This window comes from Blennius ocellaris, assembly GCF_963422515.1.
Source record: "Blennius ocellaris genome assembly, chromosome: 12".
In the NCBI taxonomy this organism is placed as follows: domain Eukaryota; kingdom Metazoa; phylum Chordata; class Actinopteri; order Blenniiformes; family Blenniidae; genus Blennius; species Blennius ocellaris.
The window spans coordinates 10,198,109-10,210,434 of record NC_137661.1 but is presented as its reverse complement, the minus strand read 5'-3'; the positions used below and the strand labels follow the sequence as shown (position 1 = coordinate 10,210,434).

General features: G+C 40.2%; 1 protein-coding gene across 9 annotated transcripts in view; it reads left to right on the top strand.

The window, feature by feature from the left end:
* The first annotated feature begins 153 nt into the window (after positions 1–153).
* sgip1a (SH3GL interacting endocytic adaptor 1a) overlaps positions 154–12,326 on the top strand; it is a 50,002-nt gene continuing 37,829 nt past the window's right edge. For 7 of the 9 annotated variants that reach the window (XR_013936844.1, XM_080505761.1, XM_080505760.1 and 4 more), the window contains exons 1-2: positions 154–338; positions 1,197–1,241. Coding sequence is in view for 8 of the 9 variants with exons in the window: in XM_080505761.1 (XP_080361887.1) it covers positions 1,232–1,241 (10 nt within the window). In the remaining variant the exon portion in view is untranslated. Of the gene's footprint in view, positions 339–885; positions 1,242–12,326 lie in introns of those variants that run through there. The other 2 variants (XM_080505764.1, XM_080505758.1) reach the window with 1 other exon arrangement.

The window sequence follows — 12,326 nt, the reverse complement described above, 5'->3', positions numbered from 1 at the left end:
TTGATTTCAGCCCCGGTGCAGGGACTGAAAAAGGCAGCTGAGTAAAAGAGGCAGGCAGGCAGAGAGGGTGGGGTGGGAAGCGGAGGGGAGAGTAGGTGAAGAGAGCAGTGTGAAGCCATACCGATATTCCACAGAACACGGGACAGAGGGGGAGGCACACAAAGGTAGATACTACAGAAATAGTCACTGCAGTGGACAGTGCATTAGCGTGTCGTGATAGCGTGCGTGTGTTGTCAACACAAGCAGTTAGCTGATTCCCACACGCACATGGTTTTGTTTGCCACCGAGTAATTTGTCATTCACCACTGGGAAGGCACAGCTCACAGCACTGACATAAGGTAGGGTGAAGGGGAGGGGTGTGTGTCTTTGTGGGTGTACCACATTTCTGTGTTTATCTTGTGCATGTCTGTTGACTTTCATGCCTGTTTTTGGATGTATGAAGATGCATGTGTGCTCAGCAAAGCCTCACAGTTATTTGTCAAGTAAGACTGGGTTGACTAATGTAGCGTCGTCCCAGTCTGTAGTGTCAGGAGATCCAAGCTGCAAGCCATGTGACTCCGGAAAGACCTGCAGGGATTGGCTGAAGCCGTGTGTGACCTCAGCAGACTGCCTCCGTCCCTCCTCAGCTCTACACTCCCCCCCCCTCTCTCCACACGCACACACACGGGCAAACACCCCCCCCCCCCCCCCTCCTCCCTTCCTCCCACCCTTCCTCCCTTCCTCCCTCCCTTCCTCCCTCCCTCCCTCCCTCACAGTCTCTCCGCCTCCCTCACGGTCCCTCTCCCTACCCAGCCTCTGTTTTTTTTTTTCTCTCCTGTTAGCTTTTCCCCCCAACCTCTCAGCATCCTCAGCTCTGTGTAGGTTAGAGCCGCAGCAGCAGCAGCAGCAGCATCCATGGCTTAATCTGGAACTCTGGTCGACAGCTAGTCTAGCCCCTACCCCTCCTCTTTATTTTTTTTCTGTCTCCCTCTCTCTATTGCTCTCTCTCTCTCTCTCTCTTTCTCTGTATGTCTCTCACCCTCCTGGGCTGGTTGACAGGAGACCTCTGGGGGTGTTGGAGAATCACAGTTAGCCAGGGCGTTAGCCACTAGCACACAGCTGCTCTGCTGTCCATCAATTCTACTGTATATCAGTAACCAGGGGCTTTTTTTTTTTTTTTCTTCTCCCCCTCCCTACACGTCCTGCTTTCATTTCAGGTTCCTTGGAGCTAGAGGAATGCAAATCTGCAAACATGATGGAAGGTAATATACATTTTTTTCACTGTTACTACAATGCTACCCCCTCCTATTTGTTATTCAGGGTAATCCTGCTTTATGTCCTTGTCCTACAGTGCTTGATCTGCTGGCTGGTGTGGTGTGTCTGTTAGTGTGTGGATTTGGGGGGGGTTCAAATGTCATAAGCTGCCATGCTATTTTAGGTCCATGAATCTCAGTGACTTGCATGTTATTCCCAGGAAAAGGGCACCACCAGTGAATGTCTTCCACAGGGGCACAATGGCAGGACTAATTGAAGCGTGTGCACCTTTGTGAATGTGTGTGTATTTGACCGTACACCCCGTCACCCCCCTTTTTTTCCCGCTTCTCATCGTAAAGGATTATTTGGAATTAATGTGCAGGAGGGCTTATGTGCCCAGCTGGCTCACCAGTATGAATTCTTTTTGTACGGTGTTTTCTAAAACCCATGTCTGTGCAGTATGACTTTGCTGCGTGCACGCACTCCATCGCTGTGTAGCACGGCACTTGTGTTTGGATTGCCTTCTCCACTGCGGAGTGCATACCTACATATGCACCCACCCATGGCTTAACTGATCCACCCCAGTCGGGTTGATTGGAGTGATAACGAAGAAAATTGCAGATTATTTTAGCATCGTGTCCCTTTAATTGATGACATCATCAGGGGCAGGACAATGATAATGGAATAACTCCCTGTAACATTACAGATGGCACACAAAAATCCCTATCCATCCATCTTATATTTCATTTCCTACCCATTATATTGTGCGAATAGTTCATGCTTAAATGTCAGTTATAGCAATAGCAACAACATAAACAATGAAGCTGACGTTTTCAAAAAACCTTGAATTATGTAAGATTCTACAGGGAGCATTATAAGGCTGTAAATATAAAAGCGCAGGCCCGATGCATATTTAAAAAAAAAAACAACAACACTGTACGGCACATAGACGTGAGATGATGTTCAATCTGGTTCATTCCGGTGCATTTAGTAAATGAACCCAGTGCATCTGCTGCCAAGCGAGAATGTTATTAGCATGTTGCCCAGTTGTATGCGTGGTGTACTTTATTGAATGGGTGCATGTCTGTATATCGAGTCATAGGCCTTTGTGTATATTCCTGCCACATGCTCATTGGCAGTGGCAATGTGGGTTCATGTGGAAAACTGATTTGATTTAAAGGTTTGGATCTTTGTTGCTGCTTCTTGATGATGCCTGTTTTACTGTCCCCATCCAGCTGCATTTTGTTTGAGTAGTTTTTAATTCACAGTCTCGAAGTACTGAGTGTTTTGAGTTGAAATCATTGTCACACCCAGTGGTAGTTTCGATCTGCTGAACCTGACAATGCTTTAATTGTGTGATATTCAGGTTACTATTTTTTGGAGATTAGCTTTGTTGGAAACCTGGTTATTTGATATAGCCTCTTTAGTGGCCTAGCTGGTACGAAAAACGGCATCACTTGAATATTTGGTTGTTGTTTGTTGCCGTGTTGGTTTTTTATGAAACACAATAGTAACCCTGACAGCGTGGAGCAAGATGTGGTTACCATTACCAGAGTCTCTGATTGTCACACTTGTCATTATACAAATTATGTTGTCAATAGGCTGTGATTTTTGTGATGAGTGAATTTCTTTTCTGTCCTATTGAGTACATAGGTGGTACAGAGTTGTGTTTATACTACATGGACTCTTAACGTGTATGCCTGATAAATTAATGCTTCACACAATAGGCAGCATCACAGCTAAATTTACTGCCATATTTTTAGCTGTTAATGCTGTTTATCAAGTGTTTTCCCATGGAAATTAGTTTGGGTTTTCAATGATGATAGGGTAATGGTATCATATAAAAAAAACTGTTCTCTAGATAATGTATTTTTCCATGTCACATTAATCCGCCATGATTGTTATAGTTATTACAAAATTATTAAAAAAAAAGAAAAAATCTCAACAGCAATGATGCCAAGAAGAGAAATCAGTCACAGAATTGATCAATTTGACCAAAATTATAATTTTTCCAGTAACAAACTCTCCCACTTTAGGTGAAAAAAAGGATGAGCCATTCTTATACTCCTCCTCCTCTACAAGTGTGCTGACCTGTCATCGACTGCATTTGTCACGAGCCAGGTTGTTAGGTAACAGTTGGAAGCAGAAAAAAAAAAAAAAAAAGAAAACGTCTGCAAGCAGCCTGGCTTCCTTTAGCATGGCTAGCGCAGGCTTAGTGTGGGCTGTGTGAGGCCAGGATTACGTTCAGGTGTTAAAATTGGATGCTAATCCTGGTTAGCTCTGCTTTTTTAAGCCCAATGCCATGGCCAGCATGCTTGTCTCTGAGTCGCACAGGGCAAGAGACCTGGTGGTTGCTTGATTGTAATATGAAATAGGAAAGGTCAAACATTCAGGAGCTTATACGCAAATGACACACACAAGATAGAAGGAAAATGGATCAAAGAAATTAATAATGTTAAGCGAGGTACCAAACTAATAGTTGCGTTGGTCGTGAAATAAATGTGGGTGAGTCAGTCGTCTATCAGTGAGTGGATAGACTGTTCTACATCTCAAGTGCCCTAGCATTTTCAGTTTTATAAATGGACATCAGGTTCTCTCTTTTTCTGCTTGTTCTTCTGGGTTACGCAGAAAAAGGAAGCAGTTTTTTTGGTGTTTGTTTGAAATGGAACAGGAACCAGCATCTAAATCTTAAACACACGATTGTCGTCTCCAGCACAGTGCATGTTTAGGCTCCAGGCTATCAAACAGGTTTGTTGAGTTGCCACTGAAAGTTAAATTATTACATATTTAGACGGAAAAGTTTGTCTTCGTGTGAATTTATTTTATCAGCTGATACAACGATTTCTCTCGGGTAAAAAAAAAACCCTTGCCCAATCGAGTTATTAACTGTGCAGGGTTTTCCGCGAGCTCTATGAATAGTTACAGTAAGACTAAACTAAGTTGTGTGTGCGGTGAATTTTATAGTACCGTGCAATTTAAATCCCAATGCCTAACTCATGACCTGACCTTTCCTCGGGCTGTATCAGCCAGTCAAAACTTCCTCTCTTCCCTTTGCCCTGTCTTGCAACCATTACCACCAAAGAAAATAGTGTAATACAAGAGTAGAAACATTCTATTTTAGCTTAAGTCACACACTTTTGTGTTTCGTCCTTAACTAATTTTGAGTGTCATATTGGTCTAAGTTGCACATCTTGACGATCATGAAAAACCTTTAGTGGTGTCAAGGCATTTCTCGTGTCTGCAAAATTAGAATGTTAAAATTGTAGTGTCAGTGTTCTAAGATTAGCACGAGTCTGGATTCAGTCCGAATGTTGCACCATTTGGTGGTTGTAATGAATAAGCTTGTTACAGATACTAGCTTTGCTTTTGAATAGTCTAAATAGTAGTTAATCCTGGTTCGGAGGAGTTGGAATTAGACTGTCACAGGGAGGCCCAGTATTTAGAGCTTGGCGGAAACTTGGATAAACCCTTGACTGGAATGCTGCACAGCAGAGGGCAGTGGGGACATCGGGCCATATGGTGGGCTCCACTTATTTTCCAAATCGACGTTGAGCCAACTTAATTCTATATTATGGCTTCCACCGATTTCTAAAATATCTGTGTGTATAGGACTTTTTGTTGATAAAGCTGTTTAAATATGAATCCGTTTTGAATTGACGCGTTATGTCATGGCCAAAAAAAATCATTAGGTAAAATCTGCTGAATCAGCAAATCATAAAAAAATGTAAGGACATCACATCTCTTAAAGTGTTAAAAGCATAAACACACTACTGCTGAAAACTGCGGATTAAACATTTTCTTATGCGCAGCGTACTTGGATGGTTTCTTCACATTAACCCGTCATTATTTCAAGATTGCCAGTGTTGCATTGGTCTGTGGTGACATATAGATTGCTTAAGCATTTTATGCCAGAAGCATTTTAAAGCCTGGTGCCATGGATTGAAGATGTTGTGTTTAGAGATACACACTACCAGTCAAACGTTTGGACACACCTTCTAATTCAATGTTTGTTCTTTATATCCTGGACTATCTCCATTGTCGATGGTCTCAGAAGGCATTAAATCTATGAAGGAATAAAGATTTGAATCACGGTCGGGAAAATAATTCAAAACATTTTATATTGTAGAATCCTCGAAGTCGCCACCCATTGCTTTGTTGACAGCGCTGAAAACCCTCAGCCTCCTCTGGGGTTGGGACCATCGGTTGTGTTCTGCAGAAGTCAGGTTGGGACACAGTAGGGCTGGACGATTTGGCCTACAAGATAAAGCTATGATTTAAAAAAAGACATTTTAGTTTAGATTTTTTTTTCTCAATGGAGTAAAAAATGACTGCAGACATCATATGTATTGTCAAAAGTGCAACTTTATTGCTGTAATTGTCCCCAGAGTTAAAATACATATAAACAATCCAATGTTTCCGCTAGGATTTTTTTTCACCAGTGGGTTCAGGCTCTTTGAGCTAAAACGATGCAATCTAATGCATTTCTGACCACTAAATACTACATTGTGACGTGATAAATTGTAGGACGAGTTGCTATTGAACGAACCAAACACCAAATAATGTTATGGAAGAAACATACTTATTTAAAAGCACATAACTGAACCAGTATGATGATATACAATATACAGTATATACATGAATTTAACATATTCAAAGAGGTATACAAAATAAATACAAAATAAGATGTAACTTCAGGAGCCACATACAGTCCAGTTTCATCTCTAGTGGGCTGAACTGGTAAAATAATGCTGTAATAACCTTTTAATTTACACTTGGAAGTGTTTCTTTGTTGTGGCCACAGTGTGCGGGAGGAATTTTGCAAGATCACACAGTTGGTACTAATAAAGATCACAAGATAAAGTCAATTTTAATGAAACATTCTGCTGCAAAATACAGTGAAATAAAAAAAAAAAAAAACTATAAAACCACCTTGCTTCGTGGTTTCCGGGCCTTGATTGGAGCTTGAAGCCAGTTTTGGTCCGCAGGCTTTTTGTTTGACTGAAGTAAACGTCACAGCAGCTCCGTGCTGCCGGAGGCTGTCTGCTCATTAAGGTGTGTCAAGTCAAAACCTCTCCATCCTCGACTATTTGTCCGCTCGGCCGAGGTTCTACTGTACACATAAGTTAGAGACGGCTTTCAGCAAGGTGGTGCTATTTTTTCACTCGTCTTTTTCAAAGATTGACCGTCTAAAAGACGCTGCCTTAAACTGTGCAGTGAAATGAAGTTGCTGTGACTTAAACTGGCTTTAGCAGCAAAAATACTGCCTTTTGTCAGTCTCTTCCACCGAGTACTTTCTTGTTTACTACATAAGAATGTGTTCATTCATACTATTGATGCTTTCAGTGAGAATCTATAATGTAAATAGTCGAAGAAAGAAAAGACATTGAATGAAAAGGTGCATCCGGACCCTTGACTGGTTGTCTCTGTCTGTAATCTTGTTATATAGAATACGAAGACGACATAGAATAAGATGTATAGAATGATAGAACTACTTTGCGTTGCATCCTCTTGTGTTGACCCCCGAATGATGCTTGCTTGACAACTTAACCGCGGAGACCAAATTCACCATAGCATCGAAAATGGTTTTGAGAGTCGGCATTGGTGGAATCTGAGTTCCCAGTGCACATTCATGTTGTGTCCTTTGTACTTTATTTTTGTGACCAAACATGGTCAAGGATCAAGAAAAATAATCAGGTGTGCATCAAGTATTTTGTTTATGTTTTTTTGGATAACACCTGCTGATGCAGTATTTAATAATCTTTCACCAATATAGCCAGCTAATGATTTTTTTTTTTTTTAACTTGACCCAACTTCCATGCACCACTACGTTGGAAATGGTTCTCACCAGCTTTTGGGGCCTTTTTTGTTGTTGTGGTAGGATAAAGAGCAGCGTATCTTTTACAAATGTAATGGACACATCCCTTCTGTATCCTCCTGCCTTTCGAGAGGATTACTGCCTCCTGTCTAGCTCTTTCTAAACACGATTACAGGACTTCAAATCACACTTAAAATTCAAATCCTACATGGAGTCTTAATTGAAGCACATAAGAGATGAGGAGGTAGTAGGCTTCGTCTGAGTGTTTCATCAAGAGAAATGACGAGTGTGACTCACTGTCTTTCTCCAATATTGACTTAACTGTTCAAGGCTTCGAACAAGTGAGGCTACAATATTTTAGGCACATGCATTCATTTCCTATTAGTTGTTTAGGGTTGTTTTATGGTTGAATGTAAAATCTCTTATTGTGTGACAGGAACCCAAAAGAATGTTGGGGTTAAGCTGCAGGAGAGGAGCAGTTGAAGAGTTGGTTTTTTTCCACAATATATGTATTCACATGCACAACGGATCGACCAATTCAACTTTGTTTCTCTCTCCCTCTCTCTCTCTCCCACACACACACACACACACACACACACACACACACACACACACACACACACACACACACACACACACAGCTTATGTAATGATGTCCAGTATTCAGACCCAGATAAACAGACATGTCTGTCTAATCCAGTGGCATCTCAGGGGGGATGTGGTACACTTATTATGTTTCCAACTTAATTTATGAAATCCAGCTTGATTTTCTTTTCTTTAAGAATAGCTTTCTTTAGTATCACAAGTTGAATTACATTTAGTTAATTTATGAAAAAGAACAATTGCACATAGTTGATTTTACAAGGTGATTTTCTATGCATTTTTATTGCACTGGGGTTTTATAAAAAAAATGTTTTACTTTTTCCATTAAAGAGCTCTAAATAACTTAACAGCAAACTGCACAAAGATTGAACCAACATTTTTCTGGTGTAAAATTTTTTCTCTCATATAGGTTTGCCTTCAAAACCTGTGATTTTTGCCCCTCCAACACTAAATTCACTGTTGGTGCGGCATCAATTCGTAATAATCTTAATAACTTTCTGTTTATTCTGTGCTATGGAAAAGAAATGGAAGGAGGTAAATCCAGAGTGCTGGATTCTGTCATATTAATGTCACTACAAGTCTTTAAACCAGCTTTGGTCATAACGACCCCCCCAAAACATAGTTTAATTTTGTTTTTAAATATCCGAGGTCAAACTAATGTGTACAACCTTTAGCTACAAAGTGAAGGCAAACAGCTGCAGAAAGAACATTTAGTTGATATTGACATACTGAAAACATTCAGACTTTCACTTCTCCCCAACCAGTTTGGTTTAAATAATGGAGCTCTGCAAATAATGCAGATACGAACTCATCATTATGAGGTAATGATGTCAAAATATTGGTCTGTTGGTTGAAAATACTAACATTTCATCACCATGGATTAAAATGCCTTACATCCTAATGTTCTGTATCGGCTCTGGGACTGGAGGCACCCATTATAAAATGCTGCTTATTATAGTTTATTTGACAGAGTCTGAAGCAGTGTATCTCAGAAAGCAGTTCACTACATCTAATTAAAGTATGTACAGTAACAGGGTCTGCAACGAGTATGCTATAAGGTCATTCCAGGAACAAAAATACAGATAAAAAGATGAGTGAGGAAGAGGGTAAATGAAAAGATGCAGGCAGGTAAAATGTGAAAAGCACATTAGTACGAGAGTGATGCAGCTGCATGTGTAGCAGCAGTGTCACAACAGCCCAATAAAGGTGGACAGAAAATTCTAGATTTTGTTGAGTCACTTTATGTGGCAATTTTAGTGTCGGCTCATGTGAGAAAGGTAGTTTTTAAATGAGGAACGTGAATGGTTTTACACACATCTCATTGGCTTTGGCTCTCCAGGATCTGAATTTCTGAAATGGTTAACTCCTTATTGAACCATTGGCAGCTTTAGGATTCAGTTTTGACGGCGTGGGCAAGAGAAAACGCTCATTTAGAAGCATCTTGACCCTGCCATCTTCCTAAGATTATTAATTTTGGGCCACAAATAAGAGCAGCCGTCTCACAGTGGCAATGAAGGTCGTCACAATCTCAGAATTCCACTTCACCAACATTGTTGCAGAAAACAACACCACAATTTATATCAAATCAAACTCACCTTTACGTTATTTTTGGTGTGTTTTGTGATCATTTCAGACATTGTCATTTTTTTATATTTCTTTTTCCATCGTTTGTCTGCATTTCTCCAGTTAGCACAGTGCTCCGGCTTAACATAATCAGTTTCAGTCTATGGTAAACACTACTTACTGGTAAAATTGCCCCCCCCCAAAAAAAAAAAACCACCCAAATTGTCTTGCATGCTTTTCTGTTTTACATAATTAAATCTTTATGAAAACTATTTGAAAATAATGAAACGCATGTTAACACCAGGTGTAAACGGGTTATCTTTCATACTATTGAAAAAATTAATAAATCTGCATGGTCACAGGGAAAACTTCTCAGGGAAGTTGGATTTATTTGGCTATATAATGATGTGACTATCTGGATTAAAAAAAAAAAAAAAAAAGCATGCATGTAAGCCAACAGTCATGAAGTCAAGGTTTTGGATGACTAGCCGTTTAGTGTTATTTTGGAATACTCCCTTCACTTCAGCTTTCATCTATTCCGGTTCGTGCTGCCCTTGGTTCTCGGGAATATCTTTTAAACATCCCCTGGGAAACGACTTGAAGTTGTTTGGCAATTCATTGGAATGTAACTGGTGAGGAATATAAAGAAATACCGGTGCTTTGAAAAAAGACTTTCATTTCCTTTGTGGAAATTGTTAATAATGCTCATTGAACCATAACATGTCTGACGATGGCATCCATTACAGTTGTTTTTGATTCTCTTATTTTTCTGACCGTTAAAAGAACACGATGCCCTTTCATTGTCCAAAAATATAAACACTGAGTTTGAGCATGTTTTCTTAGAGTATTTAAAGACATTTGTACTTTTGTCCATAATATGTGTAGAGCATTAAAACATTTTTTATTGTGTATAAGAAAAATTGAATAATAGAAAAAAAAAACTGTTGAAAGAAACATTAATCAATAAACTTGTCTTCAGTGGTGTATTAATTAGGAAAATCGGTCTCTTTTTGTACCTCGACATGTGATACATGACCTCTTCGCCGTATCTCTAGATTGTCTGGGTGGAGTGCTCGCTGTGTATTTGTACTGCGTGGCTACAAGCTATACCAGTGCAAACAGATGTCAGTTTCAATCAGGAGAGGATGCACTGGCGCTGTGACGCAGAGGCACAGCTACAGGAAGAGATTAGCAGGGTTTAGACTGATACTGGGTGGCTGGAGAGATGTTTTGATGAGACACGGATTCAAAGGTTGGAGAGAGAGGGAGAGAGAGAGAGAGAGAGAGAGAGAGAGAATCACCAGTTGTATGTGACATGTTTGCATGGTGAGTTTCAGTTTTGTGAAAATATAGTTTGAGACATACAGTATATGCGTGCTCCATGTGTAAAAAGTGCAAAGTGCTTGTATTTTACCACCTTTTATTCAATGTGCACAATATTGGGCTTCGTAACAATTGATTAAAAGTACTACTGTAGAAAGCTGATTTTCATTTGTGCCTGTCCATCACAGTGCTTTCGCCTCAGTCCTGTCGTTATGTGCACTGTTTGGATTGTGTTTGAAATGAACTTTGTATGCAGTTCTTCACTTTTATTTTAATTTTATATTTTTTTAATCAAAAAATATAGAAATAATAATTTGATATGTGCTTGGGTCGACTCAAGCCTGGACAATATATTTGGCTACATTTATATTTTTGCTTAAACACCACGTCTGCATGGATGTAAAAAAAAAAAAAAACATACTGGAGTTCTTGCCCTGAAACTGCATTACTGCCTAATGATCTTTCAAAAGCAGATATTCATTGACACTACAATGGAGGAGTTTCCACTACAGCAGGGGTAGGGAACCCTGGTCCTGGAGGGCCGCAGTCCTGCATGTTTTCGACGTTTCCCTGCTCAGACACACCTGAGTTCTCATGAAGGCGCTGCAGAAAGCTGGATAACGAGCCACTAATTGCCGTCAGCTGTGTTGATGCGAGGACACATTGAAACTGTGCAGGACTGCGGCTCTGGAGGACCAGGATTCTCCAGCCCTGCACTAAAGGATGCTGTACCATTGAACTCGTGGCCGCCTCACTTTGGAGTTGCACGAGATTCAGGCCCATCTTTTCAGCATGCATTTGGGTAGAGATATTTTATACTATTCAGTTTTATTTGTCAGTCCTTTAATTGCCGTAACGGCTTGAGTTTTACAATACATGTACATTTTGTGTGGAAACATCCTGTAAAGTTGGAGGACTATACCGAACCTTACGAATGGAAATGAAATCCACACTTCGCTGTGATATTTAAAATTTTCTCATACAAGATACCTTTGATTAATAGAAAATAAAATAAAAGATTATAGAATGTGTTTTTGAATGATTGTACAAAAAATAAGTGAAATATATCACATATGAAAACCTTTGCAAAATACTTTCACCAGAGGCTGGCACTCCATCGAGGAGTGAGCGTTAGTCAATTTAATGTCCTCAATATTTCCATACTGGGTTCTCAGTTGTCAGTTTTTACAACCGCATGTGACACATTTATGTTTGTAGGAGCTGAATGTGCCCATTAAGTTGTGCATGGTTGTTTTTGTTTTTCCCAAATCACAAATGATGTTCAGGAGTGGGTCCATCTGCCAGTCATTGCCCCAGCTGCTATCAGATGGATGACTCATAGCAGATAGGATTTCATTAGCAGACAGTGCACAGAACAGAGGAGCCATTGATTTTCACCGTATCAGCATGGAGGGGGACTGAAGGTGGAGGTCAAGGAGGAGGGGGGACCTGGGAATTGGAAGTACAGTGAGAGCTGCAACCGAAAGAAAAATACACATCTGTGAGTGCAAATCACACAAAATCCTCTCTGGTCACAGTCCAAGACACACTACTATTCAGTTTTTGTATCTAATGAAAGCCGCCTGTAAAGGATAATCGATATTCTGTTTGTACCGTTTAATGCCATTTACACCTGCATCCTCAAGGGAGTTCCTCCACATTAATGCCCCAGACTGATCCTTATTTTCTTATTAGCGGTTGTGTAAAAATCCTTAACAGTTCGGAAGCAACTTGTGTAGTTCGACTGTCAAGCCAAGTGTTATCTGCTCTGCCTGGAAGTGTTGAAAGG